A 23,990-nucleotide genomic window follows, 5' to 3' on the forward strand; every position below is an offset into this window, starting at 1 on the left:
TTTTTTTTCTCTCCTGTTTTTCTCTCCCGTTTTTATCGTTTCTTGGTCCGTGAATGAGTTTTCTTCGCGCGATTGGCATGAGTCTGAGTTCCTTAAAAAAAACTCATTGCCGATACCACTCGTCCTATGTATAGTCGTATATAGTGTATACAGCTAACGTTTACTCGTTTAATGTTTTATTACTGTTTTTTTGTTTTTTTAATATATATAATATATATATATATAAATACTTAAAAGTTTACGCTATGATAGATGCCTCTTTCGTAGGAGATTGCCGGTCCGTCCTCTGCGCAAGAAGGAAATAAATTATCTCGTGCGACTATCTATTGCGTCCGTGTTCACGGCGGAACGGAACGAAAGATTCCCCTTTGAACACGTGTGGATAGGTTAAATTTACAGTATAGCAAAAAACAAGATAGCTACCAAGTGTTCGATGTATGTTATGTACACCTTGTCGAACGCGCGTATGCGTCCGTCGGAATTTTTTCTCTTCGGCTGACACCAGGCCGGTCTAACTTCGGAATCCCGAAGTTACATCGACGTTGGGTTTATTGAATACAAATGGGGCTCCATTGTTGGCACTTGAAAGATTGCATCGGCTACAAACTGTATTGTTCGTTGATGGACGAAATGAGTGTTGTTTCAAGTCGCGAGTCATGTGATTGTGCGATGAAGAAAATTCTTGACGAGAAATTTGAGATGTATGTAGTGATTCGTGTAAAGTTAAGAATGGACTGGTCTTTTTTCGCGCCTTTTTGAATCAGTAAATGGTTGTTATTTCTACGATCTGATAAATGCATAAGAAAGTGTTTAAAACATTTTTCGTTGGCAAATACGATATCGAACGTTTGAGCGTATATTACGAGGAATCCATAGGAACAACAGAAAGAGAATTCTGTGTAAAATGTCTTAAATGGCATCATGTAGAAAATAATCTTCCATGTTACTTTATACGAATCACTGTACGCAATTTTTACAAAGAAGAAAAAAAGAAAGCAAGGAAAATCTTACGAAAGTACAAATCTACGAAAGGACATTTTGGTACGCTTGTCGATAAAGATACTTCGTTAAAATGTTCGAAACGCGTAGTACGTACGTTTTACTCATAAACGTCAAAACTTGGTCGAGAAACACTCTATCGATCGATAATACGACTATCAACTACGTAGCATTCAAATTGTCCTGTATTAAATACTGCACTCTAACGCAGTACTACGTTTTCGTCAACTATTCTGTTGTAATTTACGACGCTACAAAATTTATTGATTTCGTTATCAAATAATAGTGCCATCAATAATAGTCTAAGTACGTACATATTATTTTTTCCTTCTTTCGTTTCATTTATGTATCTTTTTTTTTTCACATAACCATATTATCTAAACAATTACCAATTATCGAATCTTAATATCCGACTTACCGCTCATTTTATTACAATCGAACAACACTAATAACCAAAGCCAACACGAATAACCCCTCTGATCGATTTCATATCGACTTTTTTCCAATAATGCTTCTTCTCGAGATTTTCTCGAATTTATCGACACACACATCGACGAAGCATGCTCTCTATTTCGATTTTCTACAATTCTACAATAGCTGCGCTACAGTTCGCGAATGTACGAACTTACGAAAGGTGGAGCATCCACCTAATTATACTCCACGTTGAAATTACTGTATCACGTCGTCCACGAACCTCGTTCACCTCTATCGCAACACCTTAAACGCTTAATCCTGCACGTATATATGTGTGTATATATATATATATACATGCAGGATTAAGCGTTAATATATATACATATACATTATGAATAGAGCTAACTATCATTTTAAATGTGATGAATACAAAGTGTGCGTATAGCCACGTGTTTATGGTGGTGTGTTATTTGGCAGTTTCTCGTGTTCCACTTGTCTGTGACCGTGTATAATATATTCTCTTCGTATCACCCTAAAATGGATTTCACTCCACTTTGCTCCGTCTCTCTTTGCTCTCCAGCTTAATATCGCGATTAATATCGCCACGTTCCCGTTCGATTAATATCGCGCGTGCTTTATATACAAACATGCAATCTTTGGTTTTCGCTACGAATCAATCTACCCGTTGTGTACACAACCAGACGTCATTTGTTTGACGTCTCGACAATTTTCTCGAGCTACCGCACGCTTTTATCTTTCCCGACTTCCCAGAGACGGTTCGTGATGGGCAATTATACGCTCACGATTTATCACTACGATTCGACAACTACATACGAGGTCAGTTAGGCCTGCTCCGTTTCAGGGACGGAGCCCACATACGTGAGATGCTACTTGCTGTTCAATCGATATTAGTACTCTACTATTGACACATCTTTGAATCAATTCGAGTCGTCTTTAGTGCTCAAAGCTGAATCGATCAGCTACGCTCGAATATGATTGTAGTACGTTCCTTACAATCGTAGCAACTTGGAAACTTGAAAATCGACTTATATTAAATGTAGGGTTTTCGAGGGAACTCCGTGGAGTATTTAAATATACAATAGATAGATATTTGGTACCGTTTCGTGGTATAATATTCGTTTCCTAATCGCGAGGTTCGTCCAATTAGCACTCGATAGATATACGTTAATCCGCACGGAGTGAATTTTCTCTTCGGTTTTCTTTTCGTTTTTCCTCCTCTTCGTCCTTTCTTTTTTACTTCTTCTTTGTTTTACGATAATTAATACGTGCAATTTATGTTGTTGTGTACATGCATGTGTATACATTGTACACACTCTATGCGTAAATGCTGAGAAACGTGAAAAATGCGAAACGAAATAAGGACTGTCAGTCTTGGGTGATGAGAACGTCGAAAAAACGGTGGCACCTCGAACGAGGGTGACGATTTCATGGAAGAAACGAATCCATCGTGACGTCAATCAGCCACAGTTCAAAGTGAAAACGATTCAGCCTCTGAGTCTCATCAGTCGATTTTTCTTTTTTTAATTTGATTGTACGCGATCAAAATTGAGCATTCGCAAATTTGTTAACTCACCTGTACGTCCTTTCGACATGGGAATGTTTACATGTGTGTAAATGTGCCATTTTTAAATGCAATATAATGTTTCGTGTGCAGGAGGAATCTTTAAAATGAAATCTTTAAAAAAATCACGTCCTTTTGTCAACATTTTTTTCGGTTTTTCTAGTTCGTTTAAAATTATTTTAGGCGAGACGTCGATGTAACGTTAGTCACGCTCTTCCTCATTGACAAAACATCGAGTGTAAGACCTAGAAAACGTCTATTTTGTAACGAAGAGCTTCGTTTTAATCAAATAATACTGTTGACGATATACACGTTCCGTCCAACCAGATACAATGTAACAATCTTCTCAATTCGTTGCTTTGTATCCTCTTTTCCTTTTTTCAATTTTGTCGTTGTATGGACGTGAATAAAATATGTAAAAGATGAGCACACGGTTGTCTTCTAAACGTGTTTCGTCGGTTCGTTAATGCCCTCGATGTAGAAAATCACAGCATCGCCGTTTCATGGTCGATCAAGAATTTGGCAAAATAATTCGACAATCGTCTCTTACTTACCTGAGCTGTCATCAAACCCCTCTATCATTCTCTTCCGAATGACACAACCGTTCAAATTGTCGATACCCGTCATAACGTCTGTCTAGAATGCTACTACAAAAATTCGAGAGATAAAAAGACACCGCGAACACCTAGTCGAGTACTATTTCGCGTGTGTCATATAATGTCTACGAAAGTTAATCGAACAATTCAAGTATAATCCGACCTCTCAGTCGAATATCAAAGTCCCAAATGGATTTTAGTCCTAATGATCTTACAAAATTTCATATAGTATTCTGATGCAAGGGTCAATCCGTACGATGATCCGTTTCACATTCACAATTAACAACCTTCAGTTCTTCATTAAGAAGAATAATCGTTCTAATGTTCCAAAAAAACTCTAAAACGCTTCTCAAATTCCTTAAAGTCCACCATACACCCTTGTGTCCGTCGTATTAAAGAACAACCCCTTGTATCAAACTCGCGTCACAAAAGCGACATCCCTATACTTTTTCCACGAGGTCAAAGATCGTCAAGCGTTTCGATCTAATCTCTCGGACGAACAGTAATGAGTATCGAAATAGTAACGGAGAACCTTATTCCCCTTATAGTTCTTCTGACAGAGCTATAGGCGCCCTGGAGCCTGGCTTCAGGTCTTTCACGCCTATTCCGATGTCATCGACCGGCGCTGGCGCCAATTTCAACTGGTTCCCGTTCACTTTGATGTCGTTCACCGAATGGGACCTACCGTGCGTGACTAGCGGCTTTGCACTTTGGTTCGTGTTCGTGTTCGAATTCGAGCTGCTCACGGAGTTCGTGCTGGGACTGGTCGCTGAGTTCGAGCTGGAACTATAGTTCACGGTGCCGCTAGAGAAAGAACTCGAGTTCGAGTTTGCGTCTTGCATCGGATTGGTCATTGTGGACTGCACTATAGGGTTAGGGATGGACGACTTAGAGCGGGGTTTTGGTTTTGGGTTCATTGAATTCACGATGGGGATAGCGGCCGAAGGTTGGTTGTGCGATTCACGGCCGGTGTCCAGCGCAGAATCTGGAGACATTGGCATTTTCGATGCAGATTTTGAGAAAGTCGTCAGTTGATTGGCCGATTGAGATCGCACCGTGTGACTACCAAGTTTGTCACGCAAGGCCATTTGGTAGGCTACCTCGAACGCCTGGCCTAGAGTTAGGATCACCTCCGTTGCTTGGTCCTGAAACACGCATTCCTCGCTTCGTAGATTCTTTTTGGGCGAAGGAAAGAGATTTAGGAACAATGGAGTTGGTAGATGGAGGTGAATGATCACATTATTCATCTAGTCAACGTGGTAAGAGAATGACGTAAAAGAATTTGGAATTAGATGTTCCTGTTGACTCTTAATTTTCCTAGTATCTTATAGCGGTATATTATAGTGCATGTTATTTACTTCTATAACATTTCCAACTATATACTTGAAAATTACTTAAATACATAATCGGTTATTATAATTAATTTATCTTTTGATTTTAGTCAAGATATAAAACTATGAAATTTAATGTTCCTTGAATACCAATTCTCACTATAATAAAGTTTCATATAGATATCTAGAAACAAGAAAGGAAATAGACTTACCATCGTTGGCACGCAGAAAACGTGGCAGAAATGCGTACGGCTGGCGTGGTCCTTGGTGATGTAGGCGAAATGCGTGAGATCGTCGGCATCCTGGCAGGCGCAGTGAATGTTGCGAATTTCGTGCTCGCAAATCGGCTCCTATCGATTCCCATCATTCCAAATACAAATGTAGACACGGTAATCGTATTACGGTTCAACGTTAATCCCTTTCAACGCGACACAAATTCCATAAATGCACGAGATTGTCTTCCTTACTTATACCTCGCCGTATTACAGCTTCTCGATTAATCGAAATTCGGTTAACTTTATTTCAAAGAATAATCAATAGAAAGTTACGAAAGTTATTAAGTATTTAAGGAAGAGTTAGCAAGCTTAATTTTAAAAAGTGAAGTTGAAAAAACATGATTATCAATTTGTAATCAAATGATCGACATCAAAATTACCGTAAGATATTATGCATTACAAAGGATTAACGTTCGAAGTCTTTTCTTTCGTTTTAAAAATATCTTACATTGGTCACCGTGTTGAGGAACCGCACGCCACGAAAAGAAATCGCCAAAGTAATGTCAGGGGTGACTCTTGGTTCGCGACACGTTTTCTTTAGCTTCTGTATCGACTTCTTTGTTGATTCGGTACCACGTAACTCCTTCACCACGGTGGAACCCAGATACTGTACGATTTTAGAACAGAAAGAAGATCGTATGTCTAGAACCGCAAATATTTAAAAGCTGCTTCCTTTAAAACGTCGCTCAACTTCAAAATCTTTGCCTGCGTTCACCATTTTTCAACATTTATTATTTACCAATATCTTTTGTGTTTACGAATCATAGAGTTACTTAGAAAAGTGTTACTAATAACTTAAACAGCGTCAGATTTTTACGTAATATTTGCAACTTCGTATATCGAAGGAAATAGAAATCTATTACGCTGGACAACATGATTCCCCGAAGGAAGAAAGCGTTAAATGCTCGTTCATTGTGTTGCGGGTTACGCCATGCAAGATAATGCTCTGAATGAAATGTTAGTTACACCCACGCGGTAATTATGGTAATAGCCTTCACCTTGAGGCGTTGTCAAGAGTATCCGACTGACATCATACGACGTACTCGTTAATCAAGAACCGTGCAGTGCGTTTGAACGAGAGGATAGAATTATGGAGTCCAATTACTATACCAACATGACGTGTTCTCGTTTTCATAGCTATTACAATGTTTTTTTTGTCCAATATCGTGGAAAGCGCAATTGTATAAACAGATTTTTGCCACAAGCGGTTCTAGAATTTCTGAATGAAAATGAATTTGAATCGTGACAATCACTTTTATGATTAAAGTCCATATAAAAATTAATGTAAAATTATTCTTTGCCCCAAAATCTTAACAAGACCAAAAAGCAATTAATCAAATACTATCAACCAAGAATCCCAATATTTTCGATACGCTAATACAAAGAAACTCGTTCGAAACTTTAATAAAAAAAAAAAAAAAAAACAGATCCTTAAGATACATTTACGTAATAAATATCCCAAAGAATAAACAATCGATAGAAACTATGAATAGATCCACTATGTAGATCCACATTAAGAACATTTGACTCTCTGTAAAGAACAGTTCTATTCAAGATAGACGTAGCAAGGGTATGTAAAATACTTAGTAAGATGCCAAAGTAAAAGAGAAAAAGCAGAAGAAGGGAATGGAACACGGAAGCAATTAGACTTACGTTGGCGACGTACGTGACGCAGCCGGTGACTAGAGCTTTTGGCTGGTGCCTCCACTGCGTCTTCAGGGTGGACGGAACGCCGAGCAGCAGCTCCGACGGTGCCCTGATCTCGAGTTGTTCCGGTGCCGAGATCGCCCCATTATGCGAACTGGGTCGCTGGGGTGGCTGCGGAGCCGGCCTGTTTTTGCGGTGCCTTAATGTGCTCGTGCCGGTCGAATTCGTTCCGGTTATCGACGTACCGCCATTACCCTCCGTCGTTGTTTCCGGCAGCTTCTCCCGTATCTCCTCTTTCAGCTGCTGTATGTTCGTCTTCTGCGAGAAACGAGATACCGTCGAGTTTTTGAGCAATGAAAGTCTCTTCGTTCGTGATCTTATATAAGTTCGCTGGTTGTACTTTTTTTTCTCTTTCATTTTTGTTTTTTAATATTTCAGTGGTGTAATACAGAAGACTATGTTAGGAATTTTTTATATTATTTTTTTATATATTATATATTATATTTTTTATATATTATATTTTTTATATTTAATGAAGAATAAGATGGCTAGAATACTGCGAATGTCTATGCATCTGCGAGAAATTTAAAGGTACAAATACGTACAGGGAAAAATATTGAATGTTTCTCAAGATATTGGTGATTGAAGTTTCTATTAGCAGTGAGGTGGAAAGATCTTAAGAGCAAGTAATCTCCAATGAATCTCAACGTTGTTATTATACTGTAAAAATTGAAAAACTTCAAGCAGATTCAAAGCTAATAATTCGAAAACCTATAACAATATAAATGAAGTATGTATGCATGTTTCACCGGGATTGTAGTAAAAAACGAATTTAGATCTGATGGAAGGGACCGGCGTTTTATCAGTAACGTCAATATTAACCCCATAGAACACGAGTACATTCCATTAATTTTCACCGAACGTAAAACCTTCCAATAGATTTATTTGAACGAACGAACGGACGACCGAGGCAAATACCTTTTTACATTCCGACGTCGCGTTCCCGGCCGCGTTACAAGCAAATTTCCGATACGTCAGCGGGCCAAAAATAAAAATGGACATGCCGGTGCGAAAAAAATTTTCGCGCAGCGTTACAAAAGCCGCGCACGAAAGCCGGGCTCGCGTTACAGAACGTGCAATTACACCTGTGAAAGCGTCGCGTTTCGAACTCGCCACTCGTCCCATCCCCGGAAAAAAAAATGGGGAGAGAGAAAAAAAGGAAACTTTTTGCAATCTCCGTGAATGAATCGTTTCGCGCCGTTCCGGGAATTACGATCAAACCAGATTCAAACCACACAAGCGTATCGCTCGCTGTTCGGATTACATCTCGCGTATCGTTTGTTACATCTACCTCCCTTGTATAATTTGCCTTCGCAACTCCAAAAAAAGAAACCTAGAAAAAGACCTACGGAAAAGTAGAAACTACAAAAAACTAATACTAACAAACACGTGCATAGAAAAATGAAGAACACAGAGGCTTCCCCCTGCCTATAATATAGACAGGAAAACAATTCGGGAACAGTCGTAAAATTTGCACAATGTTCGCATCTTTAGGTTTTCTACTAATGCATTAACACCCTTAGTCTAGTAGCAATTAATGGTAACAAATATTCACGTGTTGTTGGAAGAATAAATTAATTATCACGATAAAAATATTTGGAAATATAGTAAACTCAAAATCCAGCATAAAAATTCACCTCCCACGATGCATCTATTGGAACTTGAATAGTGGGCGAAAATGATTCTCGAGCATCCGGCGTTCGAGGATTAATCCGCAGACGGAACAGATGGATGGCTCGCATACGAGAGATGGAACTCTCTGCACGGGCCGGCAATCGTGAAATTCGATTACGAGAAAAGAATGGACGTAAGAAGCAGAGAAACGGAGGAACAAAGAGAGCAATTTGGACGTGTGCGCGTCGACCGACGGCCATTAATCGAATTTAATTAGCTAATTAAGGGAGCACCGGCGAAAAGACCAGGCGTAGAGACGCGAGGTGGTAGAGTAGCTCGTTAACGGATGCACGTATCGCGCTCGAGGCGCCCGAACAAAAACTATTAGCGTCCGCTCGAGCGATCAGCCTGAAAGCTTGTTCGAGTGTCGTCTCGTGAGGTGAGTCAGTAGCGAACAGGTAGCTAGCTGGAGCCGTGATGATACGCCTGTTACAATAACGCCTCTCCAATTAGCCACGATATTTACATTATGACGCGATCGGCTGAAAGCCGATGCGAGCGATCGAGCTTGCTTCGGTGTGTGTCGCTGCCACCCTCTTTTTACCCAAGTGCTCCATGGCCCTCGTCAGACACCCCGTGTCAACGGAATTCTTAACAGGATCCCTTCACTCGCGACACTCACTCAACTTCTCGCTCTTTCTTTTTCATTTTGTCTCTTTTAGCACGTTCTCTCTCTGTCTGATTCCGATACGCTCTTAAAATGATCTTCGCGATGTGACGCGCTCCCTATCACGCGACAGGTGACACAATCGGCGGAACAAGAGCGTCACGTAGGTCGATCGCTGCGATGAACCTCGTTAACCCTTTCCAGTTTTCTCGCTTCAATCGGTCCAGTCGTTTTACTCGCTTTGCTGGGATTGATCGTTGCCTTTAGAGTTGTGAAATCCGCGTATGCTGTTTTGAGTATATATCTTAGGAAGTTTGTACATTTTTTGAAAGATGAAGTAAAATTTTGTGAATATGAGCAGTAGATCGACGTAACAGTGGCGTAGTGTAAGTGTTTGTGATGTAATCGTATGATACTCATTGATATCGTGCGATAGTTTCTTAAAGTATTTACTATTTTTTGCCGAACATTTAATGTTCATTTATCTGTATCAAGCACTACGCTTGTTTAGATACTCGAATTAATTGGAAAATAAATTTATAATCGATTATAAGCGACGAAAGCCAATTTCAAGAAAAAACAATAATCCACAACTCAACGTGAATCTATAGAAATTCCTTAATTCTCAACACACCCCAAAATTCCATAGAGAATCTCCAACACCTAACACAGCTACCGCATACAAAACTAAAAATATCAAAGTCTAAATTCAACTCAACGTCTACGGTTCAAATATTTCTGCGATTTTTACAGACGCCCCTCCTCTCCTCTCCATTATCGATTCCATACGAATCGTCAGCCGGCAACATGCCGATTCGTATTCAGACAGAACATGCGGTTTCACTCACCAAGGTGTTCAGATCCTTATTGAGATCCTCCAAGTTGGGCCCGGTGCAGTTGCGATTCTGCGCACGCGCGCTCGATCCGCTGACCGACGCGAGGATCCTCTTACGATGAGCTGGCTTCTGGATCTCTAAGACGGTCGCCAATTCGACCTCCCACACGCATCTCACACGTTCCATGTCCGTGTACAAGTTTTTCTTGAAAGTCTCTGCGTAATTTTCCAGGTGAATACTCTTCAACCATTCGTCCACGGATTGACTGTTCCCGCCGGATCGTTTGTCTACGCGTTTTTTCAGTAAATCGACCGCGTCCATTATCACGGCACGCTCTTGATCGCTGGTGATCTCCATGTCCTTCAGGTCGGTCTCGTCCAAAACTCCATTCTGTTAGAAAAAGCAGAGTTTTCAAGATTTTTAGGAGAAGTATTATTCAAATCAATATAAAGACTGTAATAAATTTGATAAATCTCTAATCAGATATTCTAATATAATTTCTTCGTTGGAATTTAAAGTTTGGCTAAAACAGCTTACTTTTTATTCTATTCATATTTGTACAAATATTTAACAGAATTGCACAAAGTTTATCAATAACAAAATTGGTATTGGGTTACATCTTTAGAAAACAAAGAAGATATAATATACAAGCACGTACTATGAAGTCCAGATCATCAAATCCATAGTTGATGAAGAGGTTCTCGTAATCAGCCAGGCCCAACGTTGACAACCACTGACCAACGGAAGTAGAGACAATAGGGCTGCTGCTGGTGTCTGAACTCAGACCTGCGTACAAATCACACGAAATCACCAATTAATAGCAAATATTTTTCGAGAAATGATCGTGTTGTCTTTTTTTAAGATATTTAAGAACATACGGAATTTTCTATTAAAAATTAAATTTTTTTCCCTCTTCTTTTTTCTTTTCTTTTTTTATTACAGATTTTCTCACTTATGGCAGCTTTCTTTCGAACTATTATTTATTTATTAGATTATAATCAACAGCGATACACTTTGATATTTCGATATTTCAATTTATAAATCTTGACATATACCTAGTCTCGTCTGGAATTCCTTCTCCAATTCTGTGACGAAGACAGATTCTCTGACGAGACCCGTGCCAAACGACGCCATGATCTCTGAAATTTTGGCCCATTCCTCCTGCTCGTCGAACGGGCTCATTATGCTAAGGGTTTTCTCGTCCCTCTCGCGATCGCGGTCCGACCGGAACGAGACCTCTCCGTCTTCGAGACGTTCTCCGCCACCACCATCACCTCCGGTTCCCATTCCGCATGCGGATGGCCCGTAAACGTTCCGCAAGCGACGCAGCGTGCGCGGCCGCTCAGCCGTCACGGATCCTTTCAACAAACCTGTTGAGATTACGATATGACTCGATTATTTCGTGTGAATTACGACGATGTCTATAATAATAAGAAATATTTGTCGATCAAAGAGTCTTTACATATTATCGTATTGTTAGAAAAATATAGATTATTTGAAGTTTAATTAAAGAAGATTTTGATGATGTTTGTTTGATGACTTATGAATAAACTGGAGATATGATCTGTGATTGTGAATTTTTATGAGATTAGATTTTATTCTTACAATAATTATATGTAGAAAGTGATTCCATCTCTTTGAATATCGTCATGAAAATATAAATTTCCTAACTCAGTGACTAAATTTATGAAAACTAGATTTTAGTAGCTATATAGTCAAACGTATAAATCTATCCTTCCTCTATCAATGTTGTATTCCTGAAACTTAGCTGACCAGCAATTTCGAACAGTTTTCAACGCAAACACGTCGAGCCTGTCTGGGATCAGCCAACGGATATCCATAATGGATAGCAGCCGCGTACGAACGAATTCACGGATACGTTGAATATTCATTACAGATTCGTCATTGTTCGATGCCTTCACGAGATTAGTTCGCGGAAGATAATCAAAACCGACTCTCGGCACAGATGTAGTTAAACAATTACTGTAAATTGCGCCCTCGTGGCTCGATGATATATACAGAATTGACAAATTCGTTCTTCTTGAAAATTACGAGATTCAAGAACGAATGTATTTAAATGTATAATTTTAAAAGTTCGAAGGAAAAAGAAACGAAATTTCTTAAGTTCCTCTAGTGTTAAGGAAACTCTTTAGAGTTTAGCAAAACGAAACTTTTACTGTTATTTTGAAACCTTTTATTTGTACGCAGTATTAAACCGTTTTACGATCATAGAAGAATTGACTAATATAATAAGAAAAAACATAGTTTCATAAAACTGCGTTTCACAGAATCTGCGGTTAATATTCCGGGATTAGTTTACATTTGCGGTTTCCTGCAGTTTAAATTCAGGTTTAACCACACAACGTTTATTCAAGTTATTCGAAAGAATTCAGACAAATACAAGAGCGGAGCGTTTTAAATTTTATCGCAGTTCCAACTAAATCAGATACTTCCTAGAAAATTATATCTTCTAGAAAGATTATCATAGAAAAGCCTTCAGTCGAATTTTTCGTTGCACTCTAATTTCTTTTAAGAAAGTTATTGTTTTTCAAAAACGTTCGGTACGATCGTAAAAAAATATTTTGGTTGGTTAGTCTATCCTCACATAGAGAGAATCCAGAAAAAAGGAGAGAAAACGATAAAAACGCGTTAGATATTCGAAACGCGTCCGTTCGTGCGTTCAACGTCGCGACGTACGGTTGCTCGCAAATAAATTCAGGTTTCGAGTAAATAAAGAACGCGGATAAAACGTTTGGGGGTCAAAGTACCATAAAAAAATCATTTGCGCGTGCACTTGTTGCGAGCGTTACATTCGCCGTGATTGAAGAGAACAGACAAACAGTGGACATCGCGGTTCGACCGTGCACAACACACCGCCAACGGAACAAACACATTCAGATCGGCGAAGATTATTGCAAAATCGATGTTTCCTGTCACGAACGGTGGCTGAAAAAACGATTCTCCGCATTAAATTTTTCGGGATTTGAGAAAATTCGCCTAGAGTAAAATAAATCCAGAAATATCATCATACACGAATTGCCAAATTCACTGAAAGTTATTAATTATTCACAAAATTTATTCAATGACAACTAAATATAGAATCTTGTAGAAGCTACTTTTATTACGCCATTAACAAAAAGGATGAAAGACTTTTCAGGAGAAAGAGTTCCAGCTATCTTTGCAAAGTTTATAAGATGGCCCCGAAGAAAGAAACAAGATGTACACTACCAACCATAAGTATCAGAACACCAGCTGATGTTGAGTACAGATTCAACGATTATCGCTGCTTTTACACCGATAAAATATCAAATAAAGTAAGATCTGGTAGAATTTTCCAATAAATATAGGTAACGAGTAAATTCCCAACGCTTATACCAGCCAGTATATAATATTCGATAAAACGTTAAAATTCCCTCAAATTCTTCCTAAGCTTCTCGAATCAAATTATTTGAATCAAAATTGTGCAATAATGACCTAAACCTTCCACAATAATCAACCAACAAAACAACTGTTAAATACTTCATAGTCGGAGAACAAAACTTCCCGAATCAAATTATCCGAATCAAAATTGTGCAATAGTAACCTAACCCTTCCACAATAATCAACAACGAAACAACTGTTAAATACTGCATAGCCGGAGAACAAAATCTCAACCCAATTAAATCTCTGAATAACACCACCCTATATATTCGTATCTTCAAGCCTGCCACGTAAATCTATAATTACGAAGCGCGTTCAGTTAACGTAGACTTCTTACGACGTCTTATAACGCCTTACGACGCCTCTCTAGAACTTAACTGGTCGCACAATTCCGCTTCGACAGGTGCAAATAATTCCCCCATCCACGTTCTCGCGGTTGTGTTCGCTCTTTTCATGGTGTCGGCGCGGCGGTGTCAGCTCGCGTCTCGAGAGTGAACTCTCACGGGGGCCGCGTCACTTCGACATTAAGGACAATCCACGGTGGTTTTCAGCGGACGCTGTTACAATCGACGTCTCGGGAGCGTCGCGGGACTAACCATGGAAATTCTTTCATTCGAATTTCACAAATGAGAATTTGCGCCACCTACGCACGTACGAATGGGCCCGGGAGAGGCTCGTGCGAGGCCGCATAGACGGTCGAAGAAAAGGGAACGAAAGGAAGAGAACGCGGGAACGAGGAAGAGGGAGGAGAGAGAAAGAAACGAAAAAAGTACCACTTTAAGCAGCGGCTATGAACGCCTTTCAAAGACACTGTGTGTATCCTCTCCGGTACGAGTACATTCGAGAGACCCTGTACGTGCAAGTGTACGTCCAGGCGTCGTGAAAAGCTCATAAAAATATTAAACAGACGGAGACGGAGAGTGATAAAAAGGGAAAAAGAAAGGAACAGGAAGAGGTAGCAGCGGTAGACCAGAGAGAGGGTTGCAGCAAGAGAAGGAGAGAGAAGTCGCGAGCGCACGTTACAAGCAGCAAACGTACGTAATTTTAATTAAAGCTCCATGATGAAGGGCGTCGCCTGCTCGCGCGCACTCCAGCCACCAGCGTTATATTATGTAGGCAGTTATTCAAGTCATATACACAAATTACATAAATCCTCATCGTCGTCCCTTTCTCCCGTTTCTCCGCCTTCTATCTGCCTTTCCCTTTCCTTCCATCAACCTCAACCACCCCCTTTTCGTACACCTTCTCCTACTAAATTTTTCTCTTCCTTTCCTTCCTTTTTTCCTTTCCCCCCCGGTTCCCATTATCTCCTTCTCTGTCTCACCGACGCGACTCTCCCGAGGGATTTTTTCTCTCGTTGCCATTCTTCCCGCCATCGCACGAGCGACCGCTGGCTTTCACGGCGTAATAGTTTCCCTAGCAAGGGAATCCGTTTAATCGCAGTAATTGGGAAGAGCTGCGACATTATGCGCTTTTTCTTTCGCCTTTATTTCGTCGCCAGTTTGCGACACTCTCACCGCCGTGAGAAACTACCGCGTCGAATGTGTTCTCTTTATTCCTTTCTCTCCTCCTCTCGCATCCTCTCTCGCGTCTCCTTTTTGCCTCCTCTTGTTACCCACTTGCTTGCTTCTTTTTTCCCCCTCTTTATCTCTTCTTCTTCCTTTCTTCCCCTTCTTTTTTTGTTTCTGTCCTTTCCCTTTTTTTTTTGTTACCACTTTTTCGAAAGGGAATTTTTATTTCGCTCTTTCGGAACGAACCGGGATGCTCTCTAACAGAGAATTCATTTCTTGCGATGATATTGTGTGCGTGTAGGCTGCATGTCCGTGTGTATGGCGCGATTGGATTCGTTCTGTATCGAATGTTCTATGGCCTGGTTTTTTTTCCGTCGTTCAATCGGTTTCACAGTGTGTTTGTCGATTCGAGGAATCGTCAGTGAGTAAAGCGAACACTTTTTCAAATTAAGAGTGATATTCTGGTATTCTGTAATGCGGTTTGAAAGGGGTAAAAGATTCAAGGATTAATCGTAAAACCGAGCTACTATCTTTTGAAGTTCGTCAATGCCGTGTTATCTGTGTAAATGAACGTGAAATCGTAGGTACATGTGCTCCAACAAAAATATTCCGAGTCTCTATCGACATTCGTATAAAGAGAATGCTTTTTTCGGAATTGATACGTCAACGGTTGCTTTTGTGTGGAGCGTCGCACAACGGAGTTATTTGAGTCACAAACATTGAGGATTGCCAACTTTTTAAATTCATAAATCTTTCTCTTAGTATCCTATAAACGAGGCATTTCAATTTCTAGTTGTAATATTCTTACCGTACCAATGGTCCAAGGGATATTTTGAGTCATTTACATGAAATAATATCCTTTTAATAATTTAAAATAATTTAAACAAAATATCCCGTAAAATGTAAATATCCTGAGAAATTTTATCCTAACTTCGTATTTCTTTCTCTGGTCAGAAAATACTTCTAAAGTACAGATCGGCGAATAATTCCATTGTAAAAACGAAGAGTATACGTTCTTTCAAGCTCGTTGCTTCGATCTTCGTACATCTGCGAGGAGGACCACGTACAACCGTAGGAACGCGAAGATTTAAAGAAAAAAAAGTGCTTAAAATGTTCAGAACGACTGTTACTCGCGGTAGCCTAACTCGCAACCAAGGCGTAACTTCCGCTCGTCTTAACTCCCTATTTCTAGATTCCCAACCGCGGTCCATTAAATCTGGAAAATTCGCGACGATGCCACGCTCCTCGATGCTCGTAAACATTAAAGTAATTCTTGCGTAAATAACTGCATGCGCCTGGAAAACGCCGGATTTCGCTGTATATTAAAAACGAACGGCCATTAAGTCGCTCGTAAACGGCGCTCTTTTCGAATCTGTTCTCAAACTGTTACCGAGATTTCCATGGGCAAGATCTGACAAAGTCATACAAATTCCAGGATAGTTGATAACGATTTCAGGAATGACGACCAAATGTCGTAAGATGATTGATGAGGAATTAATTACGATTTAGATATCGCCTCGCTCATTTGAAAAGGAATTTAAGCAACGACTAAAATTACTCGGCAGGTATCATATTATGATACGATGAACAAACCGAACATGGGAAACGATCAAACGTATATAATGCAGTTAACATAAAAAATTAACTGTAAAATCTTCTTTTTCATTTCACAGATCTACAGATGTGAAAAAACGAGGAAACACTTTAATTATCAGAAGTTCTCGACCAGCGTCAGTCAAACTTTATTATCTTTTCCACGTAATAATCACAAGCGAATTACCATCTCCACAATAGGAATCATTGCATCACCCATATAATTATTGCATTCACCACGAACGACAATCAAACGACGACCACATAATTCGTTCAAGAATGCATCGCACCTACGATCAATTGAACCTAATTGACGAACCGAGCACGACTTTCGACACGCGATGAATTCACGCAACGTATCGCGATCATAGAAACCGTCTTTTCCCGCGTTTCTTATCGTAAACCCATTGTTGAAACACTACGGTGGTCCCATGAAAGAGCATTCGTCGCTTAACAAGATAAATAAGCTGCTGGTACAAGCTGTAGATTGAACAACGATTGAACGACAAATGCCCGCGTAATTTGTAGACCAGAGGCTACTTACGTCTGGCGATCTATTCATTCGTTGAAAAGGGACTTAAGTAACGTTGTACACATATATCGTACGTCGTGGGCGTATGTGACTGGAATTCGTTGCAGCCTTTGTGATATTTCGTTGAATCGTGACACAAGTAGGAGATATGGACGTTCTAGTGAATAGAGTGGCTATTTTTAGGTGGTCGATTGTTACACGTAAAGCGAAAATGGGTCAATATTTTTGGTATCTGGGTGCGGTTTTGTGGTGGAGAAAGGAGACTGAGAGAGATAAATGGTTCGTTTTAAAATATGGATATGTTACACTGAATGTATTAATTTGGTAAAGATATATGCTTACCGGCCAATGTATACAGATGCTAATTTGGTAAGTAAATATATTCACGAACAATGAAATTAAAAATTTTACTGACAGCAGCATACTGTGTTGTCAATAGATGAACACCTATATTTACTGGATAGAGTAGACAGTTTTACGATTTTATGATACTTCGTAGTTTTGTGATATAGCAATTTAACTAGTCGCCATATACTACATTTACTAAATTTTACGCTTTCACTGTGACACGTATACGTATTTTATGGACTTTTGATAGCAAGGTGACAGATCTATGGTTCTGTATGTAATTCAGTTTGATATTCCAACGACTACCAGGTTAACTACTGCATCTCTATAAACTTTGAAATCATTAGTCACTTTCACGTAATGTACACTATATTAACACATTATTGACTGGCCAGAGCTGTTAAACAATTATTAAAATATCATATCGTGTAAGTTATTCACTACGTTGGATAGTATTTATTAACTTGTGTAGAAATAAAGTGAGCGAAAATTATCCAGTTATGAAAGTAGCTGCTTACGCGTGATAGAGTTTGCGTAAGAGGTAGCCAATTATATAACAATATGTTAAGATACTTCATCGGCGACGACAATGCGGCTTAGTTTAGGAAACAAAGCTTTCGGGTCAACGATTTCTAAATAACCGCACAAACTGCGACGTATTTGGACACGCTAATGACCCTAGCTGACTCATAATACCGCTAATTAAACTTGATTGTAGCGCTCAATGGGTCAGGAAACAGGGTCCCGTTTAAAATGCTTCCAACCAGACCGCTGAAAGGAATCCTCGATAACGCATTAAATCGCTAGCAATTAACGTCAGGCATCTCCATCGAATAAATCAAATTCATCGACCGACAAAAGAAAATAAATATTCATTACAAAAACTTGGTAATTTCTAAAGATCACGGTTTTGGATTCGTATTAAAGAGATCCTGTACACTCAAAACGCGTGTAACGAGTTCTAAAGAATTAAAAATTCATGTACTTAATTACATGGATAATTATACGTCTCAATATCCTTGTACATCGATATTCCAGGTCTCTAGGTCACGTGCATTGAAGCACACGAGAACGTCTATATTAGCATATCTATACCCGATCATTTAAACGCAATTAAGTTGCAAAATAGAATATGGATTAACATTGATAAGTTTCAATATACACCGTTTCATCTAATATATAATCTAATATATATGCGTATATATTATAATATACGATATATAATTTAATGAGTTAATATTTTAATACTGTCAATACTGTCAATACTGTGAGTCAATACTGTAGCACATAATAGGAGCACGGTTTATTGAAGATTTGTGATACATCGTTGGAAAACTTCAGAGTAAAGGAATTAATAATTTATATAAAGCTGTTCATTTAATGAAGTCTCAATGTACCTACAATAATAAATATTTAGTTTGCAAAGCAACATGAGTTTAAATGCACGTGAGACAGAGATCTCTGCTCTTCTTATCGCATCTAGTAATCTAACGTTTCAATCCCTGTTGCAACGGAATTCACAGTTTATCTCAGTTTATCTCTGTGAAACAGTCGTTTATCGCGGTAGGAACTAAAAGCGTTTATCGAGCAAGGTATATTAACATGCCGGGAATTCACATTCACGGTCATTTACATTTGCGCGGCAATGCGAGCAGCGTGCGCCTCAACCTTTCGACGAATTGGTCGCTCGAGCGCATAATTAAATACTGCCAGCATTGAAAAGTATAATCGTACGAAATCGCTTCGGAGAAGACCGTCGCATCGTCCCGAGGAAATAGCTGGCTCTAACCAGCGAATACGCGAGCAGAATTACAACCAGTCGAACGAACGACGCGGCAATGTATTTAACTGAAACCTTGAACAGTTCTGCTCGCTTATCGCACGGTGTACTCGTCATATTTGCGTTGATACGAAACAAATTCACCGCGGTAATCGTTGACTAGTCTAGCAAACTATATTTATAGAATTATACTTTTCGTAGACACTGCGGTTCGTTTAATTCCTTATTTATTTACTTAACTTATTCATCGAAATCTGCCTTTCGTTGTTCGATATTAAATTCTACCAAATAACTTTCGGATAAAACTTTTTGTTTCTATATTGCAAGATTTTATATATACGCTTTATACGAATTATCGTAAAGTTTTTGTCAAAGTTTCGTGATTTTTCTCTCAATTTTTTTCCAACACGTGATTTTAATAATATGTGATTACGGTTAATGATGGATGTCTGATTTTTAAGAATTTCGATATTACTTGGTATAAGCGTAGACATTTTTTTATTACCTCTAGTTTCTTTCGACCATGTCAATTATATAGTAATTTGTATTAAAATATTATAATATATGAATAATATTCAAGCGGAACTTTCCTTATCTTTCGCAATACTTTTTAACCAAGAAGAATATCTGTTCCTCGAACAGTTTAAAATTCTCTGCTAATACATCTAGAAACATATATATTCATTTTCTACATAGTAATAAATATAAACCTCGTAGCTCGATCACGAACCAGTCTTCCCTTTCTCCATTCCTCCTGTATTCGCCAAAAACGCGCGCGATTTAAATCCAGTAAGTTCAAATACACCAAACTAATGAAAACTCAATCGGAAGGAAGATATTCCAAACTGGGGTTGCAGAACAAAGGAAATGTTATAAACACGTTGCCTCGAAAGGATGTTTTCTTTCCTGGTTCGAAAGGTTTAAAAACGGAACAAAGCGGACCGCGATTTCGATCGCTAGTCAATTGTTGTTCGTCTGCCGCGCTCGTGAAATCGAACTGTATATTTGCCCAGATGTCCGCTATATTTCGGGGCTGGATTATAACATAACACACGAGGCAAGAGCCGTGCCACGGCCAAACATAGAATCGCCCCTAAAAATATCGGAATTGCGAGCCGGAAATAACCTGGCCGGACAACACGAATTCTACGAGAAAGATGACCCTACGCCGTGTTCTTAATGAGTTTCTAATGTTCTTAGTTAATCTGCGGTACCAGGATAATAGAATAAATAGAATAGAACGGTAATATAGTAATGATCACGATATACGAGATCGTCAGAGTAGTCAAGGTAACCAAGTTTTAAGATACCGGGACAAAAAATTGACAGAAATATGGGCACATAAAAACCCGAAACTTCGGCCAAGGTTGTATAAACGAAATTTTAATACGAAGTCGATGTACTTTATAGCGAAATAAAAATTTGTGCGTATTTTTGTAACAATTTTTCCTCGCAATTTTTCAGTCTTTTAACCGAGTCGTGCTGTAATCATAAATATAATCAAATAGGTCGATTTTTATTTTTCCAAATATAGATATGATACAGGTTATTTTCAACGAACGCAGAACGATATATTAAAATATAGGAATCCACACGCAAAAAAATTGCTATGTCTAAGATATAAAGAATCCGAGTGAACTCATTTTCCTCGATTAACAGATTAATACTTGCAATTCTTCTGGTTATAAATGATAATTAGACAAAAGTAGAACGCTAAAACAGACTGCAGTATACGGCTTTAAGTGAGTCTACAGTTCTAAGACATCAGTCGGTACTGCTTTTTGATGTTTGAATTTACAGCCTTGCTATGTCATGATTTGTATTACACGGATTGATATTTCTTGATTACCAGCGCTGTCAGTGTTATGGATGCTGTTAGGCGATAGAATATTTTAGTTTAGAAATTAGCCTTGCTCACGAGGTAGTAGAGTAGTACTAGAAGTAGCTGAACACCGTTTTAGTGCTCTGGATATAACTCAACGCGAAGGAAATATCTCTAGCTCACCTTGTCAATGTTTTCTCTGAAAGAATGCGTTTCGACGAAAGAACGTAGTTCCGCAGGTAGAAGAACGCATATACCTGATTGTACCTGTGCTGGCTTAACTACGTTCGAGATAGCTATCCTTTTTTGTTGTAAGACGGAACGTAGAAAAGCAAGACAGGTAGAAGCTATAAAAACCGAGCAAGAAACTCGTGTAAATTGTACCAACGAGAGCCACGAGAATGATATAACAGGTTTCAATCAAGCAATTAACGAGCATACTCGTGTTTAAAGGATGCAATTGTGTTTAATCTAATTTTAAAAGAACCTGATCTTTAATTAAAGGTCAACATGATTTCTATAATCTCTATCCGTCTTTTTATGATCACATTTTACTTTATCAATTTATCTTTTTATGATTTTTAAATATGAGGGTATTACTCATTTTTAAAGTGTCTTTTTATCATCAACATTCTTACGAAAGAATTTCCTTCAAATTTATAGGTATCGGAAATCCAACCATAAGTATTAGAATGCTCGATGATATTTATGTAGCACAAACCGAATGAATATTTTCCAGTTATTTTATTAAAACTTTGTTCTTTGTGCCTCTCCGAAGTCAAGCTAACCTCCCCTTTTTATTAACATTAAATAAAACAAAGTATTCTACACTTTCTCAATAAAAGTAACCAATGATAATTCTTCTGATATTTATTGCTGACAGTAAATATTTATATCATTATCTGGCTCTTTCTAAAGTGTAAAAAAGTCAATATTCTTATTTGCATCTTTCATGTCATTTGAATAACCTAAATCCAACCCAAAACGTATATCTTCGCAAACGTCTTAATATATTTACCTGGTCGTCTCGGCGCTCGTTAATTCGTTACGCAAACTCAATAACGTTTCTCTGTCTCTCTCGAACGATGTGCCCGCACTGTCCCCACGAACGATATCGAGACGGCGCGATTTCTCGACTCGCGACGCGTCCTCAAATAATGACGCAACGAATGGACAAACTATTATTACATCGAGCCACGCGACGAGCAACAAGTATCACGGTTTTTGCGAGGCACGCCAGGAACTTCGGTCACGCAGGATTCCCTCGTTGACTGCACGTGACACTAATGCACGGTTGAGCGCGCGCGCGCGTGCGTGCGTGCACGAACACGTAGAAACAAGGGAGGGTACGTAACAAGACCGAGGAAAGCGCAGAAAGTCCAACGTTCGCCCATTACCGACGCGACACCCGTCCCCCCACCTTTTCTTCTCTTTCCATCGGTTCGCCAGATGTCCTTTTTCCTCCTCGCAGGATACGATGTGCGCGCCTTCCGAGTTCACAAACTACGAACAATGACCGCACGGTTACACGACCGCCACCGGTCGACAAATCGCTGACTTTTGGAAAACCGGACTCAGCACCGTCGACGCGTGTGTATCGTTTCGTAAAAATTTCTACGCAGCTGTTGCACCCGTACGTACGCACGCTCGATTTCGACCGTCTGCTGCGAGATAACGCAACGAATGCCGGCATTTAGCGAGACGTAATTTCGATGTTTACCGCTGCCAGCAGTTTTATGTGCGATGTTCGCTCACTTGCGTATAGCTTTCGGTAATTTTGTTTTCGAAATATTTAACGGAAGCGTCGTAGATCTAATATCGTGCTCTAACTGTTAATTGTTCAGGGAATTGTTCACATAATCGCGACATTAAGTAGCTGATACTTTCGTTATTTCATTAAAAAGAGATACTATATCCTGATTAACATTTACTTTGAAACAAGGAACAAAAATACACACCCTGTGGATGAATCAGTTTTTCTCGCAAGTTGCTGAAGAATCCTGTGTATTATCAATTACCAGTACGTCCCCTCTTTTCAATTCTAAGGAACCAAACACTATAATACCATATAATAATTTTCCAAAATTTCTTCGTGTGTTCACTTGTTTGTACACTATCCAACTTTTGCACTTTTCTCTTACACACTTGTCATCGTACGGTAAATAAAAATTCAATGTAATAATACAAGTTTCAGAGACACGAATGACAATTGCACTTGAGTGTAGATCACAATTTTAGCGCCACACATTTGACGCGCCAGTATTAAATGGTAGACTGGTGCTCGCACTGTAATTCCACTAGAGCGGTTCTCAGCTGCTCAGTAACGAAACCAAGTTTTCTGAACTCGAGCGACACGCCCTGACTACGAGCCGCGCGCGATGATCCACCTGCCTCGATCGATCTTCGTCCTACTGTACACTGGCGGCTGATTCCAGCGGTTCTATCGATCCTCCTTCGACTGAAGACACGTGACCTTACGCTGCCTCCTCCAGTCTACCTGTGCGTGATTCAAGCACCGTGCTTTCGACGAATTTCCCTTCCTTTTCGATCAGATATCTGTTTACTGATGTTTTCGATAATCAGCTGTTTGATTATCAGTCGACGAATACTAATTTACAACTTGATTGGACTTCTGCCGATAAATAATGACTTCTTTCTCTACAATTACAGATTCTTGTCCGGGGATTTATTGGACATGAGTAATTTTGATGTCCGAGTCTTTTGTGAGATAATTTAAACGTGATTTTTTTTACTGATTAAACATATTTGTTTTCGTATATCGACTGTTCGATAATTCAGGTTGAAGATGAAAATTCGTTTCCTATTGATTTATTAATCGTCTCTTCTTTAGTCCCAATAATATTGTCAATCTCACAAAAAAAGTATCAGCTGTTCATCAACTTGAAACTTGATACTCCTACAATTATGCAATAATAAAAAAATCTCTAATGAACAACTGATGA

At 39.1% G+C, this 23,990-nt stretch overlaps 1 protein-coding gene across 3 annotated transcripts in view; it reads right to left on the reverse strand.

The window, feature by feature from the left end:
* Positions 1–212: 212 nt before the first annotated feature.
* Positions 213–23,990, reverse strand: part of LOC100749056 (ankyrin repeat and SAM domain-containing protein 1A-like) — a 76,998-nt gene continuing 53,220 nt past the window's right edge. For 2 of the 3 annotated variants that reach the window (XM_012386761.3, XM_033321277.1), the window contains 7 exons: positions 11,077–11,391; positions 10,680–10,807; positions 10,034–10,411; positions 6,851–7,162; positions 5,646–5,804; positions 5,135–5,272; positions 213–4,736 (listed from right to left, as the gene is read on the reverse strand). In XM_012386761.3, the coding sequence (XP_012242184.1) occupies positions 4,134–4,736; positions 5,135–5,272; positions 5,646–5,804; positions 6,851–7,162; positions 10,034–10,411; positions 10,680–10,807; positions 11,077–11,391 (2,033 nt within the window). In that variant the 3' untranslated portion in view covers positions 213–4,133. The remainder of the gene's footprint in view (positions 4,737–5,134; positions 5,273–5,645; positions 5,805–6,850; positions 7,163–10,033; positions 10,412–10,679; positions 10,808–11,076; positions 11,392–23,990) is intronic. The other variant, XM_012386762.3, reaches the window with a different exon arrangement.

Source organism: Bombus impatiens, unplaced genomic scaffold (genome assembly GCF_000188095.3).
Source record: "Bombus impatiens unplaced genomic scaffold, BIMP_2.2 scf_0418, whole genome shotgun sequence".
In the NCBI taxonomy this organism is placed as follows: Eukaryota; Metazoa; Arthropoda; class Insecta; order Hymenoptera; family Apidae; genus Bombus; species Bombus impatiens.